This window comes from Hippoglossus stenolepis, chromosome 9, assembly GCF_022539355.2.
Source record: "Hippoglossus stenolepis isolate QCI-W04-F060 chromosome 9, HSTE1.2, whole genome shotgun sequence".
Lineage (NCBI taxonomy): Eukaryota > Metazoa > Chordata > Actinopteri > Pleuronectiformes > Pleuronectidae > Hippoglossus > Hippoglossus stenolepis.
In genome coordinates, this window is record NC_061491.1 from 4,985,461 (window position 1) to 5,003,421 (window position 17,961).

At 38.8% G+C, this 17,961-nt stretch overlaps 1 protein-coding gene across 1 annotated transcript; it reads left to right on the forward strand.

The window, feature by feature from the left end:
- The first annotated feature begins 2,547 nt into the window (after positions 1 to 2,547).
- ncaph (non-SMC condensin I complex, subunit H) lies at positions 2,548 to 17,469 on the forward strand. The gene is made up of 18 exons (XM_035166963.2): positions 2,548 to 2,658; positions 3,613 to 3,835; positions 4,024 to 4,114; positions 4,254 to 4,346; positions 4,818 to 4,935; positions 5,057 to 5,199; positions 6,294 to 6,483; positions 6,638 to 6,720; positions 7,173 to 7,366; positions 7,479 to 7,624; positions 8,399 to 8,505; positions 10,034 to 10,153; positions 11,789 to 11,896; positions 12,464 to 12,607; positions 12,893 to 13,003; positions 14,502 to 14,578; positions 16,197 to 16,272; positions 17,093 to 17,469. Exons 2-18 carry the CDS (start codon positions 3,618 to 3,620, stop codon positions 17,150 to 17,152), a joined length of 2,079 nt encoding a protein of 692 aa, XP_035022854.1. The 5' UTR covers positions 2,548 to 2,658; positions 3,613 to 3,617; the 3' UTR covers positions 17,153 to 17,469.
- The last annotated feature ends 492 nt before the right edge of the window (positions 17,470 to 17,961 follow it).

Consider the following 17,961-nt stretch of genomic DNA (forward strand, 5'->3'; position numbering starts at 1 on the left):
GCTGCATAACAGGCACACACAGACATGATGAAAATGGACATGCTGTGCCTTAAATATGTGTTGTTCTCTGTCAATCATGATTCCCTCGCTCCAGGTCAACCAACCGTCCCCGGCTGGTTATTTGACAGTCTCTAGAAATGTCAAATATCCAGGTGAATGGGTGACGAAATATCCGACAAAAACCCCAGTGAAGTTTAGGGAATTAGCTTCTCGCTGTATCAGCGAGCCAAAGTTTCATCAGCCCCTCCACTGTGAGTGCATTACACCTTAAAATTGGGAAATTGCATTAAGCTGTGGCAATAAAAATGATAATATATGATTTTTATCATAACACTTCTCCTTCCTGACCCTCGCCCATCTGTCGTTCCCAGCATGTCAAAACAAATGGACGACACTCTATATCCTCTGACCTTGGCCTATTGCTTGTTTCTGGTCCTGTTTTTAACAAGCCTGTCTCCTCATTTACAGCAATCCTCTGCTTCATAATTCCATAAAGTGTTGGAGCACTACAGCATATATATATCTCCTTTAATGACTTGGACCTTAGCCATTCCTCGCCTTCTCCTGCCAAGCAGACTTCAGTCACCAGAATAATCCAGTGTAGGCTCTCCCCACGCAAAGTGCCTGAGTGCTAAAAAAACGCCATTGATCCTGAGCTAACTAGAGCATTAAGTCCTTAACATGTGCTTACTTGAAACTTGAACAAGATCTGACGAAGGCACATTTAAAATGAATTTGATTAATACAGAATAAAAAGTATTAAGGATACCGAGGAGCATAGAGGGCAGAGAAAAGAGTCAGTGTCTTAATAAACCTCATCATCTCCCATAAACGACCAGTCAGGAAAAATTAATCAGATGGTTTCAGATAGTTCAAACAAGCCGAAGCTTCTGCTGCAGAGATAAATGATTTTCATTTGTCAGGCACCACTGCATGTTTACATTAATATGTGAGTGTGCATATATATTATACACACACACTGCCATTTCAGTTTTATTGCCATAACCATATATCACACTGAAGGGCTTTTCTTTGGAGGCAGATTTCACACACACACACACACACACACAAACATGTATGTATATTAAAGTTTCCCTGCATGTGCTATAATTGAAACCAAAGGATTAATTTAATACATCAGGTTAACTGAATGTTATAAAGTCATTTGTTTGTGCTCATGCTGCTCAGGGTATATGCACAGCAGCTTACAGAAGTGTCAGCGTACACTGACCTACGTGCTACAGTACATGAACCTTTGTGGGTGGTGAGAAATATTTGTTGTCCCTTCATGCTAAGTAAACCTACAGTATGTCAGCATTATCTTATCACTGTCCAGCTATTCAAATCCAGATGAAATAAAAGAAGTGATGAAAATGTTGAAACCCTCATGTGAGTTTGGCCTGTTGGGATACACACTAATAACTGATTGTCTAATCAGAGCATTGAACTTGCAGTTTAAGAGAAGACACTGTAGACGCTGGGCTGAAAAAAACATTGAAACTTGTCTGCATGCATAAATGCAAACAAGCAATCTAAATATATTTTCAGTATCTACTATTCCCCTAATGGCAAAAATCGAAGTGCACTTTTTGTTGATGATGCACATACAATATGTATCTACTGATTAGTATGAGGTCTCAGTCAACAAAAACTAATTGTGATTACAATAATAAAGTAAATAATTCAATAACTTTTGTGTACTTGAACTGAATACAAGTTTTGAGTAATTTGAGCCTTTAATTAATGTTAATTGCAAATGTATTAATGTAGAAATTTAAATGACAAGTTTGTAAGATGTGGAATGTAATGTCAGGGGGGAGGCAAGAAGGAGGGAAACTGCAGAGTTTGCCCTGGGGGATTGTGTTGGGGAAAGGCCCTAAAGAGACGCCATCATTAAACTCAGTTACAAACATCAGATCTGCACATTTCCACTGTGCACTTAAAGTTTAAGTGTTAACTGATGATATGTCAATTTACGTATACAATATATGCTGGGTTAATGCCACTTTCATTGAACTTCATGTGACACTGTTGTTTCATTTAACTCACAGCAGAGTGTCCTCCACCTACACCAGATATGTAATTGTCTGTATAATGTTTTCTTAACATAGATCTTTACATCCAAAATGCAGAGCAGATACACAAAGCATAATCATTTCCATTCATTTTAATCAATTAATTTGTTGTTGTTGTTGTTGTTACACACACACGCGCTAAACAATACATTGTGGCTGATAACAAAGTGATACTTAAGCTGTATTTAATTGATAAAACTCAGTATTTTGGGGCTGTAGACTCTGATCTCTTTTATTTGATTGTTTTTGTTGTTGTTGTTGTTTCACACACACGTGTGCAGTGGAAACAATACACTATGTCTGATAATAAAGTGAAACTTAAGCTGAATTTAGTTGATAAAACTCCGTTTTCTGCGGTTGTAGACTGTGATCTCTCTTTCATTTTATTGTTGTGATTCAGTCAGAAAAAAACAGCGTGGGTGCGGCTTAACGTCATGACGTAAACGTTGTAACGTAAACCGTTCGGCGCAAAAATTCAAACGCTGAACAGGAAGACAAAGTGCAGCCTGCTCTGCGCTCCCCTCACACATCACTGCTTGTAAGGAGCCGCAGTCAAGTCACGTCGGATATTAGACATCCTGAGGTACGTTGAGTGGATAAACCAAGTGTGACTGTGAAGCTTCTGTGTATTAGATTGCAGAAAATTACAGGGAGAACATGTTCACGTTAGCTCATGCTAACCGAAGCTAGCGTTGTTATGCTTAGCCGCACGTAAAGGTGGCGACCCTCATTGAGCTGCTGCAGAGGTTTCCTCATGGTGTTCAGTTCAGGTTCAACTTGTTATTAGTCAGTGAACTTACTAATGTTAGCATTGGCAGTACCTCTTTGTTTTTTCACTTTTCAGAATAACGTGGAGTCCTTTTGTTTATGTGACGTTCAGGCTCTGTCTCATTCAAATCGATAAACACGACTCAAGCCATAGTCACGAAGTCTGCACACGTAGAACACGCACAACACATTCAGAAAGAAACAAGGGAATTGTTTGTTAGAACTTTGTCACTTACCTTACAAAGTTCTAACAAACATTGACGCCTGTGAAGTTATAATAAATCATAAGGGACTTAAGTCTTTTCTAATAAAGAGCAGCCCTCGCATTTGGGAGCTGTTGGGATGAAATTAGGCACAAAGTTAGAACAGATAATATTAAAACCAACTGTACTCTGAGGTATAAATACAGAATCATTCAACCAGCAAAAATGATTGTTTCCATCTGAGGTTCTATTGCAAGTTCCACCCAAGTCGTTTTGTTTACATGTGACCAAATTCTGCAAATCCACTTTTTCACAGTCTGATTGAAAACTGTTAAATGATATGTATGTACTGAACACTCAAAATATTGCATGTTTCTGTAAGCATCATTTCTTTTCACAACTTAGAATGTATGTAGTCAAGTGAAAGTTTGTGCAACATTCAAATTTTAATAAATCGTTATTGAAATTCACATACCTCTCAGCATGTTCTGCAATTTTTTTTTATACCTTTTATCTGTCTGAGCATTACATTTTCTGGAAGGTTAAAGTTGTTTCTCTGTCTTTAGCCAAGATGAGTGCAGCCTCCACACCCGTCTCCCGGGTACGCGCAGGATGGTCGACTTCCTCCGTGATGAACAAGGGCCTGTCCCCTGCGGCCTGCAGCACCCCGCTGCTGGCAGCCTTCCCCGGCAACGATGACGAGCAGGAACGTCGTCAACGCCGAAGGTCAAGAGTTATTGACCTTCAAAGTGCCTGTGACTCCTCCATCAATGACTCTGCATCTCATAGGTAAGAGAGAGTAAGGTTAGCAAATCTGCACAACTTTACTGATCATCTTATCATGTAATACTTAGTATAGAGAAGTATAAATGTTCGCTGTCTTTCATTTCTAAAATCTGCAGCTGTAACAACAAATTTCCGTCTGCCCTGTAATATGTATCTTAAGAGTTTGAAGATAATCTCATGTTTGTATGCAGCGCTGCAGGGACTCCTGCTGCCGTGCCCAAGTTGTCAAATGCACAGATCTCGGAGCATTACTCCACCTGCATAAAACTGTCCACTGAGAATGTGAGTATACCTGCACTGTGCAGGAATAGCGTCTGAACCACAGTGTGCATTTTAAGTGTAATCACTCTGAAAAATGTATTCAATGTTTTTCTTTTGCTGTATATTTAATATGTATCAATTTTGTTTTTCTTTGTCGCAGAAAATCACCACCAAAAATGCCTTTGGTCTGCATCTGATTGATTATATGGCTGATATTCTCAAACAGAAGGATTCTGAGCTCACAAACTTCAAGGTATGAATTGTTTTTAGCAACTCGAGGAGCCGTAGATAACTCAGTTTCTCAAAAGGTCTTGAGTTGTTTTGATTGATTTAATTACATATAATCACATAAATCATATTGTATCTGCTGTAGCTATGAGCCCAGTTAACATTGTAGTTATAAAAAGTGTCGAAAAAATACTTAAGTATGAAAGATGTATCTTACATTGCAGCAGTCATAACCATCTAAGTGATTTACTTTGAAGATACCTAGGTTTGATATTGTGCCTGTGGGTCCTCTTTAAAGTTTTATTATATTTCCTGTTAACTGGCTCACATTTAGCTCAGTTTAAATGTATTGATAAAGCATACTGTCTCTCTAGCGTTGTATTAGGTCTGATCACAAATCTATCCACTTACTCTCTGATAAAGACCACATTATCCTGCAGTGACTGCTATGCCAAACAGTAGTGTATTTGTGTGCGTGTGTGTCCCCTCACTAAAGGTTGCAGCTGGCACTTTGGATGCCAGTACAAAAATCTATGCTGTGAGGGTGGATGCTGTTCATGCTGATGCCTACAGGGTGCTGGGTGGCCTGGGAGCTGAGACCAAACCTGGAGAGGGTGAGAGCCTCAGCACTGGACTTTCTTTCATTGCAATACTCTGTAGGGAGCTAGTAAGAAGGTTTTCTGGCTTTGTCCTTCAGAATTTAAAACGCTATCTCTGCTTTTTGTCTAATAACAGACCATGCTCTGAATGAGGGGGACAGAGATGATGATGGAGCTGAAGTGACTGCGAAACAGCCAAAGAAGAAGAGGCCTCCAAAGAGGACGGTGGAGCAGAACCTGAGCAGCATCAATAGCGCTGAGTCTGAGAGGAAGTGTGAGGTACGGTGTCATTTTTACCAAACAATACACATTCAAATGAAACCCACCCCTGATTCCCAGAGGGTGATAGTTGACCTGTTGGACAAAATGCAAGTAGGAGAGTTATATACCTAATATTTCCATTAACTGTCTTCTATGGCACTTCAATAGAAAAAGACGAATGTAAAAGTTGCTCCACATATCTTATCTCTCCAGAGCAGCATGGTGTTAATTTAATACATGCTAACAGTCGAAATGTTTCAACTCCTGCATTTTAACTGGGGGAGCAAGTTAGAGCTAATCCGTAAATGAAAGAGGGTGAGCATGACGAGAGAGCAAAGTGAATCTATCACACAGATAAAACTTAAGTAATGTCATGGTGTTTATGTTTTACAGCAGTAACCAATAACCATCAAAGCACATCATCAGTACTGGTGCTGTAGAGAGCTCAATCTCCTTAATCCACCTCTCTATTTCTCTCTTTCGTTTAATCAACTCAGACACATTTCATGCAACAGCAAATATAAGTACTAACTGGAACAAAATTCAATTTACATTTTTAAATCCATCATAATTCTTTTTAATCCATCATCTGTCTAATTAACCTAATCCTCACAACTCGTCAGATGATGGGCACAATCGACAAGTGTACTTCCTCTGTTTTTTGAATTTTCTACCTCAGATTTGTGGCATTTTGCTGTTTAGCCAGTTTTTGTCATTGGTCTGATATAGTTTCTTTAGCTTTGTTTCTGTACAGTGGTCAATTTACTTACTTGCAGTCATAAAATTGAACTTTAAAATTAATAATCTTCTAATATCCAGAGTCTGACTGATGACTGATAATTTTATGTTTGATCATTAAGACTAATTATTTGACATGGGTCACAAAGCAATTCATTATTTCTGCAAATGTCATTTTCTTTTTTTCTCCACAATTACTGCAACACCCTCCCAGACCCATGCTGATTCTTATCTTCAAATAACTAAAAGACAGTAACATAGATATAGACATAGAGCTCTAATCTATATTTCAGTGCATTGTGTATGTTATTCTTGACCCCAGTTTGGTCACCTTAAGAACATCAACATCAAATGTCTGTTCCCTTCTTTTCTAGGTGGACCCCATGTTTCACAGGATGGCCTCATCCTTCGATGAGAGCAGCACAGCCGGCGTCTTCCTGTCAGTTCTCTTCAGTGAGAACAGTCGTTGCGAGTTGCTCTTTCCCTCCTACATGACCCTCCTACAGTCAAGACCTTCTTATTCTCCTCCACTTCCACAGGGAGTCTCTGCTTCTCCGTTCAAGGGTAAAAGCATTTACCAACCCCCAAAACGCCTCTGAACACTGTCCTATTAAGTGTTTTTCTGAACCTTAGGGTCACCTAATCATGTTTAATCTTTTAATCTGTTGCTCACTATAAATGTTGAAGCTCATATTTCTGTTCTGTGTATTTCTGCCAGCCGGACTGCAGCGTTCCCAGGATAAAAGCTCCATCTGCCCCTCACTGCAGGATTTCTCTTTCACTAGCTGGAACCCTGAGCAGGTCAGAGATACCATATCATCTCTCAACATGTGCTGACCTTAGTTTCCTTGTGTCTGTTGTAGCAGTAATTAGAGTAATCAAATGTTTTAGTTTGATATTTCCCCAGGAAACTAGAGCATATTTTGGTAAACGTTTTTGAGAAATAATCATGATTCCCAACCTTCCACCCTGGTGTCCATTCAATAAGCTCCCTGTTCGGGCTCTGATACACCAAGCTAGCCTCAAAGAACTTTGTCAACAACCATTTGATACATCACCTAATATTCTCTCTTAACGTGCTTGTCAACATAATCCAAAGACTACACTGATGATGAACTCAAAGTCTTCTCTGGCACTCCAGTTTAGGATCCACTACTTTATACACATATGGTTCTAAATCAGCTGTGTGAGTTGCGTTTGCAGGGACTGTCAGATCTCTGTGTGCCACTTGTCTGACTGTGCACTTTTTTCAGACCATGAATCAGCTCCTGGAGAAGATGAACCAAGGCGACCACGTGTTTGATGTGAATGCTGAGCCCGAGCCTGAACCAGAAGATGATGATTGCCCAGAATTTGATGCCGATTATGAGGAAGGATTTGGCGACAATGAGGAAGGATCCAAGGAGCACAAAGACGGTTGTGAGGCCTCTGGTTCTGGCAAAGGAAGGTAAGATACTCTGCTGCAGGGTAGTAGCCCGACTGGATCAAAGCCAATACTGAGTGTCTCTTGACTGAAGGATGTGTGTGTTTGAATGATTTTTGTGGTGGTTGTGTTACAGAGACGTAATTCCCATCGGAGAGGGAGACATCGCCACCATGTGTATGCACTTGTCCTCTCAGCCCAGGGAGTATTCATACTTCAGCCCCAAGACCATGGCCACGTGGGCTGGACCAGGTTACTGGCAGTTCAAACCAAAGCACAAATGTGAGTGAAATTCATGTATCAAGACATAACTAGAGACAATAGTGGTGTCACAGTAGAGCTGAAATATCACTGAGAAAGACAAGTTACTTATTGTTATTTATGCATGTACTTGTAGGCATACTAGTACTGTAACTCCATGAGAATAAACACATGTTTGCCCTTTTATTTGTTGTAGTAAGCGATAAATAAGCCTCAGTGTACTGTAATTCTATTCTTTTTTTCCTCTTTGTTTTTATGGAGGGAACCAGGATGTATTTTAGTCTTGGTCAGTTATCAATAAATAAAATTGTATTTATTTATAGCCCATATTTACACATCACAATTTGCCTCAAAGGGCTGAACGAGATGCAACATCCTCTGCCCTTAACCCTCAACAAGAAAAACTAAAAAAAATCTTTTAACTGGGGTAGAAACATAGAAACCTCAGAGAGAGCTGAATGGGAGGGATCCCTCTGCCAGGACATACAGAAGAGCAAATCAACAAAATAATGCTATGTACAACACTCATTAGAAAAGACTGTGTCTATCATAAACAGAGGAGAATGAAGAGTAACCATCCCTTTTGTATGTGGTGCAGCAAATGTAGCATAACTGTACTCCGATGCTAAGCTATGCTATGCTATACTAGCAGCATAATGTAAAGACATTAGTCTTTTTTTTTTTGGCTCACATTTTCTCTTAAAGCTGAGATGATTCTACTGGTTGTCCTCTGTCCCTGCACTGTGGGCAGAGTAATATTTATGTCTGTCTTTCCGTGTACTCAATCTCCTATAGTGGACCATTTGCCTGACAAGGAGACACGTAAAAGGAAGCCCAAGAAGACCTTTGAAATAGATTTCAATGATGATGTCAACTTTGAAACCTTTTTCCGCACCACAAGGGTAAAAACCTTTTACATATTCAGCGAATGATACTGGCATTATTTGGTGTTACCTGGTTGCTAGTATTAAAGGAAGTTCTGAGTTTTACGAGGATATATGCTTATACGTCATATTTATACAAATCACCAGTAGGTCATGATTGATCATATTTCTGTTACTGCTGGGAGATTAAACAGCATTGATATATAAGATTAAACTAAGTCTGAGGTTAACAGTTTATAATCATAATCCTGCAGTAATGAAGAATAAATTACTTTGATTAGTTGGTAGTGAAAATGGCAACAATGCAGATCTGAATCTTTAAACTTTACAAAAATTGTATGGGAATTGTGAGTGTTGGGTTGTTTTTATTTGGAAGGAATGAGGAGGAATATTAACATCAGTAGGCCCTACTGATGTTAGTATTCACAGTTGGGCAAAGCCTGATCCTCTTTTAAATATCAGTTCGTATTTATTCCAGTGAAACTATCAGAAAATGTACTTACCCTGTCCATGTTAACTAGGATGTCTGTTGTTAAATATGTTTAGTGTAATCAAATAATCACATACGATTCAGGATTTCTTATTGTCACATACAGTTAAAACAGAATACATCACATTGTTCTGGACATTACCAGCTGGCTGAGCTGCAGTAACAGTTAAAACATGCAAAGTCATTACAAAATTCCTCTTAATGATGATGCTGACTGTACTTTTTATACCATCATCATTGTCTAAATAATGGGGGTGATTGTGGACTGAAACTCAAAAGGTTTTATGTTCTATGGTTCTACAATCCAGAGCTTTATTTTGTCAGCTCAGAGAGTCGGAGGCGTTCTGTCTCGACATGTTTCATCAATCGACATGTAGAGGAATTAAGGCTATCGTGTAGTAGCCATAGCAACGTGGCGTTCAGCACTTTGGGAATTATTTGTGATGCAGAGGTGTCCCAGTTATCGGCTTGGGGTCATTTATGTCTGGGCTTCTGGAATCTGCATCTCGTGGTTGGTGCCTCAGCATGAATACTTAATGAAGATGAGCTGAATTTGTAATATTAACACTGCCTACAGTTGAGACATTAAGGCAACAACTGTGTTTTTGTTTTGTGCCTGATTAAATGATGGCTTGAGACACAGGAGTGGTGTGGTAATTAAAGCTAATAAATGAAACCAGCATGGCTCTATTCTGAACAGTGTATGTCCTCTGCTTCTGGATCTCATATGATGTTTTTCCTCCCAGCAAAGTGTTTCTAAATTGTATCAAATTGTCGTGAACATTACAGGACAGCCACTTCTGCTGATCTGAGCACAGGCCTTCGGGTGCTGTCTAGGCACATACTCCATCTCCACAATACAGATTATATCAGGACAGTATTAGCTCTAGTAATCCACTTCAGTGAAACAAAAACAGAATCTGCAAAAAGTGATATCATTGTCTGTAGGTTTATGAGAGACTGACCAAAGATCTTTAAAGTTTTAAGTTTATGAGTTTATGAAATAGACTCTTTGTATCTGAACTGAATCTAACATTGTCTGTGTTCCCTTCACAGGCGGCCACCACCAACAGTAAGTCTGCCCTCAGTGCCAGCAATAAGAAGACGACTCTACCAGCAGACTTCCAGTTTCCCCCAGAGACTCTGTCCCAGCTCAGCCTCAAACCCTCCAGCTCGGTGAGACCTCACTACTCCTGCAAGCAGACGGGGCCAGTGAAAGCAGAGATGCATAAACACAGAATTCAGTTTTTGTTTATAGAATCTCAGCACCAGTGTGGTTCATCACTTTAGCAGACCAACAGGGAATTGAGTTAGTTCGTCATCACTGAATGTAAATAAGATATCGTTTGCAGTAGCTTTGTAGTGCTCTAGAGTATAATATTTACAGGTACCAGATTGTCACTAAATAATTATTGTGGCCAAAATAATCCACTACGGTTGTAGCTCTCCTCACAACAACGCAGACACAGGCCGGTTCTTTACAATGGGCGTCTACTTTTTGGAGCACTTCTCTGGTACATCCGTCCTCAGTCACCCCGTGAGAACTATACTGTAAATAAACAAAGTATAAACAAATCAATAAATCAACCGGATATAACAAAGAAATTACAATACAAATGATTCATGGTGCTCATATCAGATAAAATACAATATACAAGTAAAATAAAATACTGCGTTGTCCACTTATGATAAAAAGAAGTCTTCGAAGGTCCTTTGGAAACCCTTTAACAGCTTCTTTGAATTCTCTCAAAATTGTGGCTAAATGTAGGCTGCACGTGAACCTCATGAGCCATCTGCTCGTCCCTGTTCATCGCCTCATTGAGCTTTAGTGGCACTACAGATGTGCTTAGAAAAGCTCTGGGTGGCATGAAACACAAACATTAACTGCCCGTTTCAGCTTCCTTTGTTTGTTTACCAAAAATAAATCATCATCCTACAAATTATTTAGTTCACACGTTTGCATTTTAACACACAGTAATTTAGTTAATTATTTTTACATGAAGATAAACATTATTAGGAACATATCTATATTTATCATGAGCATTTATGCAATGTCACTTACGAAGGTTATTATCTGATATATACAGAAAGTTAAAAATACTAGTATTCTAATCTATTTTCTCTTATCTTTTGCATATGAATTACTCAAAATATTACAACTTTTTTAAATAGACCAATTTTCCCATTAATATATTAATGCTATAGTTTCACATCGGCATCGCCCACTTACTTTAATTGCGACTCGACACAGGTGTACACACACACACACACACATATATACACAGAAATGTGAGCCAAAAACAGCTGTTTCTGCTATGGCGCCTGACTACTCACACTGAGAGAAAGGGAGGATTTGCTCAACACGTGGGAGAAATTATAATTATAATTGATCACCTACCTACAGTGTTGGAAGTGTGAACCGGATAGTTACTGCATCACGATGTAAAGAAAAGAAAATGATTTAAGAGGTGCTGGATTTATTCACACACATTGTTGTATTGTTAACATAATATCACTAATTCATAAGTTATTTATTGCCATTATCATCAATACTGAGATATCTTGACACCCATAGTTTGGGTTGGGATAAGATTCTACTGTCACTACTGTTCTGCAGCTCTGATATCCCACATGACTCAGATGTAAGTTGGAGTAAGGCATCATTATCACTTCAATTCATGCAAACCTTCGAGAAATATACACAAAATTGAGACATGCTATAGAAACTACGATATCCCATTAATATCTATGACTAAATAAAGATCATTTGTGTCTTATTGAGAATGATATATTTGTTTCTGATTACCCTAGTTGAGTAAAGAAGGCCAGAAGAGGTTGTCTGGAGAGCTTGGAGAAGGTATTGGAGACTATGACTACAACAACGCCAACGACACAGCCAACTTCTGTCCAGGTCTCCAGGTCTGAAACCACCTTCCTATGACAAAGATTAAATTGCATGCAGCCTTTGTTGAATGATTGAGCAGCACTACTTGTGTGTGTAAATAAACCATGTGTAAACTCAAGCAGGAAGCATCATGACTCATGATGTGTGTTACTACTGTACTGCACTGTACTGATGTCCATTATGGTATGACCAGTTTTTTTACACATGATGTGCTCGTGGGTGTCTGTATAATTCCCTGGGGGGTTTTGTCCTTTGCTGATCACATATGCCTGAGTATATGGTACGGCCTACTAGAGGAACTGAGATTGGGTGAGCAGGGTGGATCTTTTAGACATATGATACTTAACAGTCATCAAATCTGTGGTAGGTCAGACCCTGTCCACACTCGTGCTTCCATTGCATGAACACCAGATTGAACTACCAAATACTGCACTGTAGAATCTGCCAAGTGTGAGTGCTTCTAATATTCTAAGTAACAAGAGAGAATTGTCAACATCAACAAGTCCTTGTCACAGCAGAAACTGAATAGTAGCCATGTCTTAAATGTTCATCCTTGTGTCTTTGTCCATCCTCCTCCTCAGGGTGGCGACAGTGATGATGACGTTGAAGGGTTTGCCGGTTCAGACGATACACAGCCTTCAAGTGACAGTTTACCTCCGCCCTCTCAAGATCTGGAGAACATCTCCACGTATGGGGAGGAGGATTTGGTACCTGAACCACACAGGGTGAGTAACCCAAGATTTCAGTGCAGGGTATACTGTATATGGGTCTTTGCCTTTTATAAGTAGATTCCCTCTGCTCTAAAGCTTCTATAATAATCTTTTCAAGGCACAATAGTGGCTGGAACTGAAGCTGTTTAATAATGTTTGATAAGTCAAGGGTTCTTCCTTACAATGGAATTCAACTTCCTGACCTCAATTACAGACAGTAACTCTGAAAGTAACACGTTTAAAGTCTGAAAGCTATTGGTACATAGGCTGAGTATAATTCAGGTTTGCTTTTTCCTGTAGGTCAACAAGATTGAGATCAACTATGCAAAGACTGCAAAGAAAATGGACATGAAGAGACTGAAGAACAGCATGTGGACTCTTCTCACTGAGAGCCCGGAAAAACCCACAGAGGTATTTTACACTGACAAAGGAGCCATGTATCAGCTTTTATGTTATGGACTGTAAATATGAGGAAAGTTACTTCAGTTTTTCAGGCTCTGTTTTTGCGTAAAACTTAAAATTATATAAAAACGGGATATAACATCAAAGTGCCATTTTTCAGCTTTAATTTGAAAAGGTTTACGACAATATAGAAAGAACTGTGTGGGAGATATTCCCCTTTAAACAAATGGTGTCTGAAGTTTAGGGGTTGAAAAGGAAATTGACAGATAAGCATGAACATCAAAGATATTTTGTGGAAAATCCTTTGCAGTCAGTGCCTGAAGTCTTCGATCTATAAATATCACAAGACACATAAGCTGCTTTCAGACATGCATTTGAGTTTGTATGTGACAACGTAAATGTTCGAGTGAGAAGCTCCAGACTTTCTCCTCCCAGCCCCCTGGTAAAAACTCCAGATAATGAGTCGCAATAAGCTTGTGTGAGAAAACAACAGGAGATCCCCGCAGGATTCACAGAGAGCTAGTGGGTGTGCTGAGGATGTTTGGCAAAAATGAGGGTAAAAAAACAAACCAAAAACAAATATAGATGTCAAGAAAATGTGATCTCTGCCGCGGAATGAATCATTACGTCCTGCCTCTGCCTGCTGCCCCACTCCTCACATGAACGCTCAGGAGAGTTCTGGGTTGTTGTGAATGGGTCTGAGCGTAGAATCTCCAGCTGCCCTTTTCATATGCGAAATGAAAACTCTGGAGAAAGTCTGGACCCAATTGTGTGGACATAGTGCTGCATTCATGTCTGAAAACAGCTTTAGTATCTTTCCTGGGGAAGCTCTCCCAGAGCATTCTTGACTTGCTTTGCAAGGTCACCATGCAAATTATTTTTTAAATCATCCAGAAAACTTGTGCTCCTTGGTCTACTGTCGGGTTGTTCCCATTCTTTTTTTTCCCTGCATCCTGATTTAAAATGTACCCGACTCTTAATTTTGCCAAACCGATTACCTTTGTACCTTTTGATGTTCTCAGATAGATTTTTGCTTTTTTTTGCCTCTTTATTATCTTCTTTACCTCTTTCCCCATTATAGAGGTAAAGTCCACCTCAGTCTAAATGACAATTCTCAAATCAAGCCAAGTGTGGGCTCAGTGTTTGAACTAATATTTAAAGCTACAATACCCACGTGTGCAATTATTTTCAATCCCTTTCAGTTTTAACACGATGTGTTAGGAGCACACTATTTAATACAGTTTTAATACATAATGAGAACCTTCTAAAATTACAGCTGAGACTTGGCACTTTCATGTATTATCTATTGTTTCATTTCAAATTGGATGTGCTGAAGCAGAGAGCCTGAAGAAAAAAATAAGTAACTGTCTAAATATTTAAAGTCTGGTCTGTAGATATTAAATTCATCAGTTTAATGTTTGAAACGCTGCTCGTCTGTTTCTTCCGTTCTCCTTGATGCTGTGTGCTCGTGTCCATGTGATTAGTTACGCCTTTATTTTCTCTGCAGGTGGTGGAGACTGTGGAGAAAACAGAGGTGTGTGGGGAGAAAGTCTTCAGTCAAACTACAAAGACGTTGCTTCAAAGGTACCAGCAGACCACCTCGCCATGGCACGCCACTAATGAGCAATAATAATGACTGAGCTGCACTCACCATAACAGCATTATGTGCAAATATGTGTTCTTGCTATGTTTTACATTTGAGGTATGAACCAAACTGGCTCAAATGTCAAGTTCTGTGTATTTGGATAATTCTTTATCCCCAAAGTCGCTGTTATGAAAACAGCAACAACTAGCAGAGCAGCAGCTTGGAAATGACTGCTGGTTAAGGAAATACTAATTAACCAAGCATTGGGCAAGTGTCTTTGCTGGTTTCAGACCTAAGCACTTGTGGTCTTCTCATCTAGCAAATCAGCAGTCTGATCAGCTCTACAATATATATTGAAATCAAACAGGTCATTAAAGTTATAATATAAACTCTACACCCACTTTCGGATGAATGTTCAAATTTCAAATAATAAATGAAAGCCCCAGTATACCCCAGCCATATGATTAACTGTTCATACAGCCTCTACTTTTAATGGGCCAAGTTTCAGTCACAAATTCGTACGTGTTCCTTTGAGTAACAATAGAAACAGAAAAACATATGTATGAAAACAGCTTGTTTGTTAATTTGGCCATATTAAAATACTGTATATGCAAGCAGAGATGGTAGGGGAGCAGCAAATGGCTTAATATAGGGAAACCAGCTGACAACAGGCAGCATGCAAATATAATGCAATTATATTGTGAATATGCTAATTTGCAGGTGGCATCAACCCGCCACATTTTGTGCAGGATTTCGCTACTTTCCATTGAAAGTAGTTTGCTGTGTTTCCACTTTTTAACCACTCCTCACATTAACTATACACAGTCACTGTTGTTAGGGTGAAGAATGGGGTGTGGAGCTATGTGTCTTCTCCAATGTGTCCAGATTTTTGTGAAGAATAATCTTCACCCACAGAGTTGCATATTATCACATTCACGCAGCCCCTGTGAGACTTCATCCCCCAAGGTACACAGTCTTCATGGAGAAATACAGGTTTGAAAGAGGAAACGTTTCCTAGGTTGAGCTTGTGTGAATAGTTTGTGGCCTGTGAACCAAAACACTTGTTATTGTGTGTCAGCCTGAGGCCACATCCACACTAATTCATTGTGTTCATTTTAAAAATAAATTTCTCTGTACAGATAAGTGATAGCTCCTACATCAGAACTGATCTCCATCCATTCAAACACATCAGAAAATACATATTCCCAGACCATTCATGTGCACTGTCTGTTTGTCCAATCTGCAGTTGGCTGCTTTGTTGCAGAAAACATTCAGAACGAGGAACAGTGTGTTGAAAAGTAACAGCAGGAGCGTCTTCTTTTAGACCGATGAAAAGGTGGAAATGTTATTAACACAACTTTTACGGCGCTGCTAATACGTTATCTATGATACATTCACCACTAGCGGACGAGTCGCGACTGATAAGAACCAATCAGGAAGCGAACGTAGGTGTCTGCGTTATCATTTCCGAAATAGCCTGACAGATGTACATCATTCAAACCCTGTGGTGAAATATCTGGCAGCAGAGCTAAAAATTACATCTTCCTTCGAGGCACCAGGTGAATGAACCAATGTAAAACTTTATTGTGTGTGTGTCTCTTGTCTGTCTCTGTCAAGATTGCCTAACACGATGGCCCAGAACCTGTCGGTCCCTCTGGCGTTTGTCGCTTTGCTTCATCTTGCCAATGAAAAAGTGAGTGTTATACAATTTCAATATTAAACATTACTTTTTATACAGTTGTATATATTGTGTATATGTAACAATGATTTTCTTCTTTTAGAAGTTTAGGTAAAATTAAAAGCAATTGTCAAATATTGTGGGAAAATTCACCTTTTTACCTTCTTGCTTGGAGTGAGATGAGAATATTGAAAACATTCTTATATCTATCCATTAAACACAAAGCTTTTCAGCTCCCAGTTAGTCTTGGCATAACAAAGTGTGAAGGCAAAGGAAATGGGGTTATGTGCCAATGTACTGTTGAGATCAAAACTGTGAATGGTCATTTTCACTGGCTGATAGTGTTTAGAAGTGCTGGCATGTTTTTTTTTTTTATCTTTGGAGAGCATCAGGCTAACAATCTGTTTCTAGTGTTGGTGCTGCTTTAAGCTGCTTTATGCAGCAATGCCTCCTGTTGATTGCTTCATATTCACACACACACACACACACACACACACACAAAAGAGTGATAATCAAACTCTCTCATGAGGAAGTGAATAAGCATATTTTCTGAAAAGTCAAACTGTTGCTTTTTCTGTTGACGTTTTAATCGAAGTTTGATATATGTTGTATTAATTATGAATCCCATTTGAATGAACAGTTTGTCACTCTAATTTAATACTCTGTAATATCTGCTGCTGGGTATAGCAGCATTTCTTTCATGTAATCACATAAAACACTTCAAACCAAAGATGTAGAAATGAACATTTAAACAACCAATATGTGTGCACATATTACACGTGTTGTTATTATTACAAGTATTTATTACAATATGTTTTTCTGTTTTTTTGAACAGAATTTGGAGTTGGTGAAGGTTGATGACATGTCAGATATCATCATCAGACAAGGCCACTGAGAAGAAATTAATGATGGGATGTTTTATGGAGAATCACTGCTATTTATTTGTGCCATTCTCTACTTATTCATCTCTTTTTACTCTGTGTAATATCTGATGTTTCCCTGTGATGCTATCCTGTTTAGGTATTATGTTTTTATTCATTTTAAATGAAACACTGAACAAACTATTCAAAAATTGAGTCTTGAATATTGTTTCAAAGATCCGTCTTTCCTTTTATTCTCGTACTATCAATGCTTTGTGTAGATAATTTAACTGGTCAACATCTGCAAAAAAAAAATTATATTGTCAAAAGAAATAAAGACTTTTTCCTAAAATGCCCTGTTGAGGTTAATTGCAAACACTGGGCCTTTTTTTTCTAAAATGCATGTTTAAAGGTTTAGTGTGTTAGAATTAGGTAAAAGGGATCTTTTGGCAGAAATTGAATGTCAAATAATCCTCGTGATGTTTTCACGAGTGTGATTCATCTAAATTGTACGAATTATTGTTTTCTTTACCCTAGAATGGGTCCTTTATATTAAAATACTTTATATTTACATCGGGAGCAGGTCCTCTCAATGGAGGCTGCCATGTTTTTTACAGTCATTCAAAGTGGACAAACAAACACCTTTTGAACTTTATGGCCACTGAAGGCTACCACAGGTTCTTTTTCATGTTTGGAAGGGGAGGATGAGGTGAGGGTTATTCAGCTGCAACATGCAACTTCACCACTAGATGTCACTAAATTCTACACACTGAACCTTAAAGGTCCCTAACTTTAAAAAAATCGTTTACAATGTTTGTTTTTTCAGACGACTTATGAAGAGGAT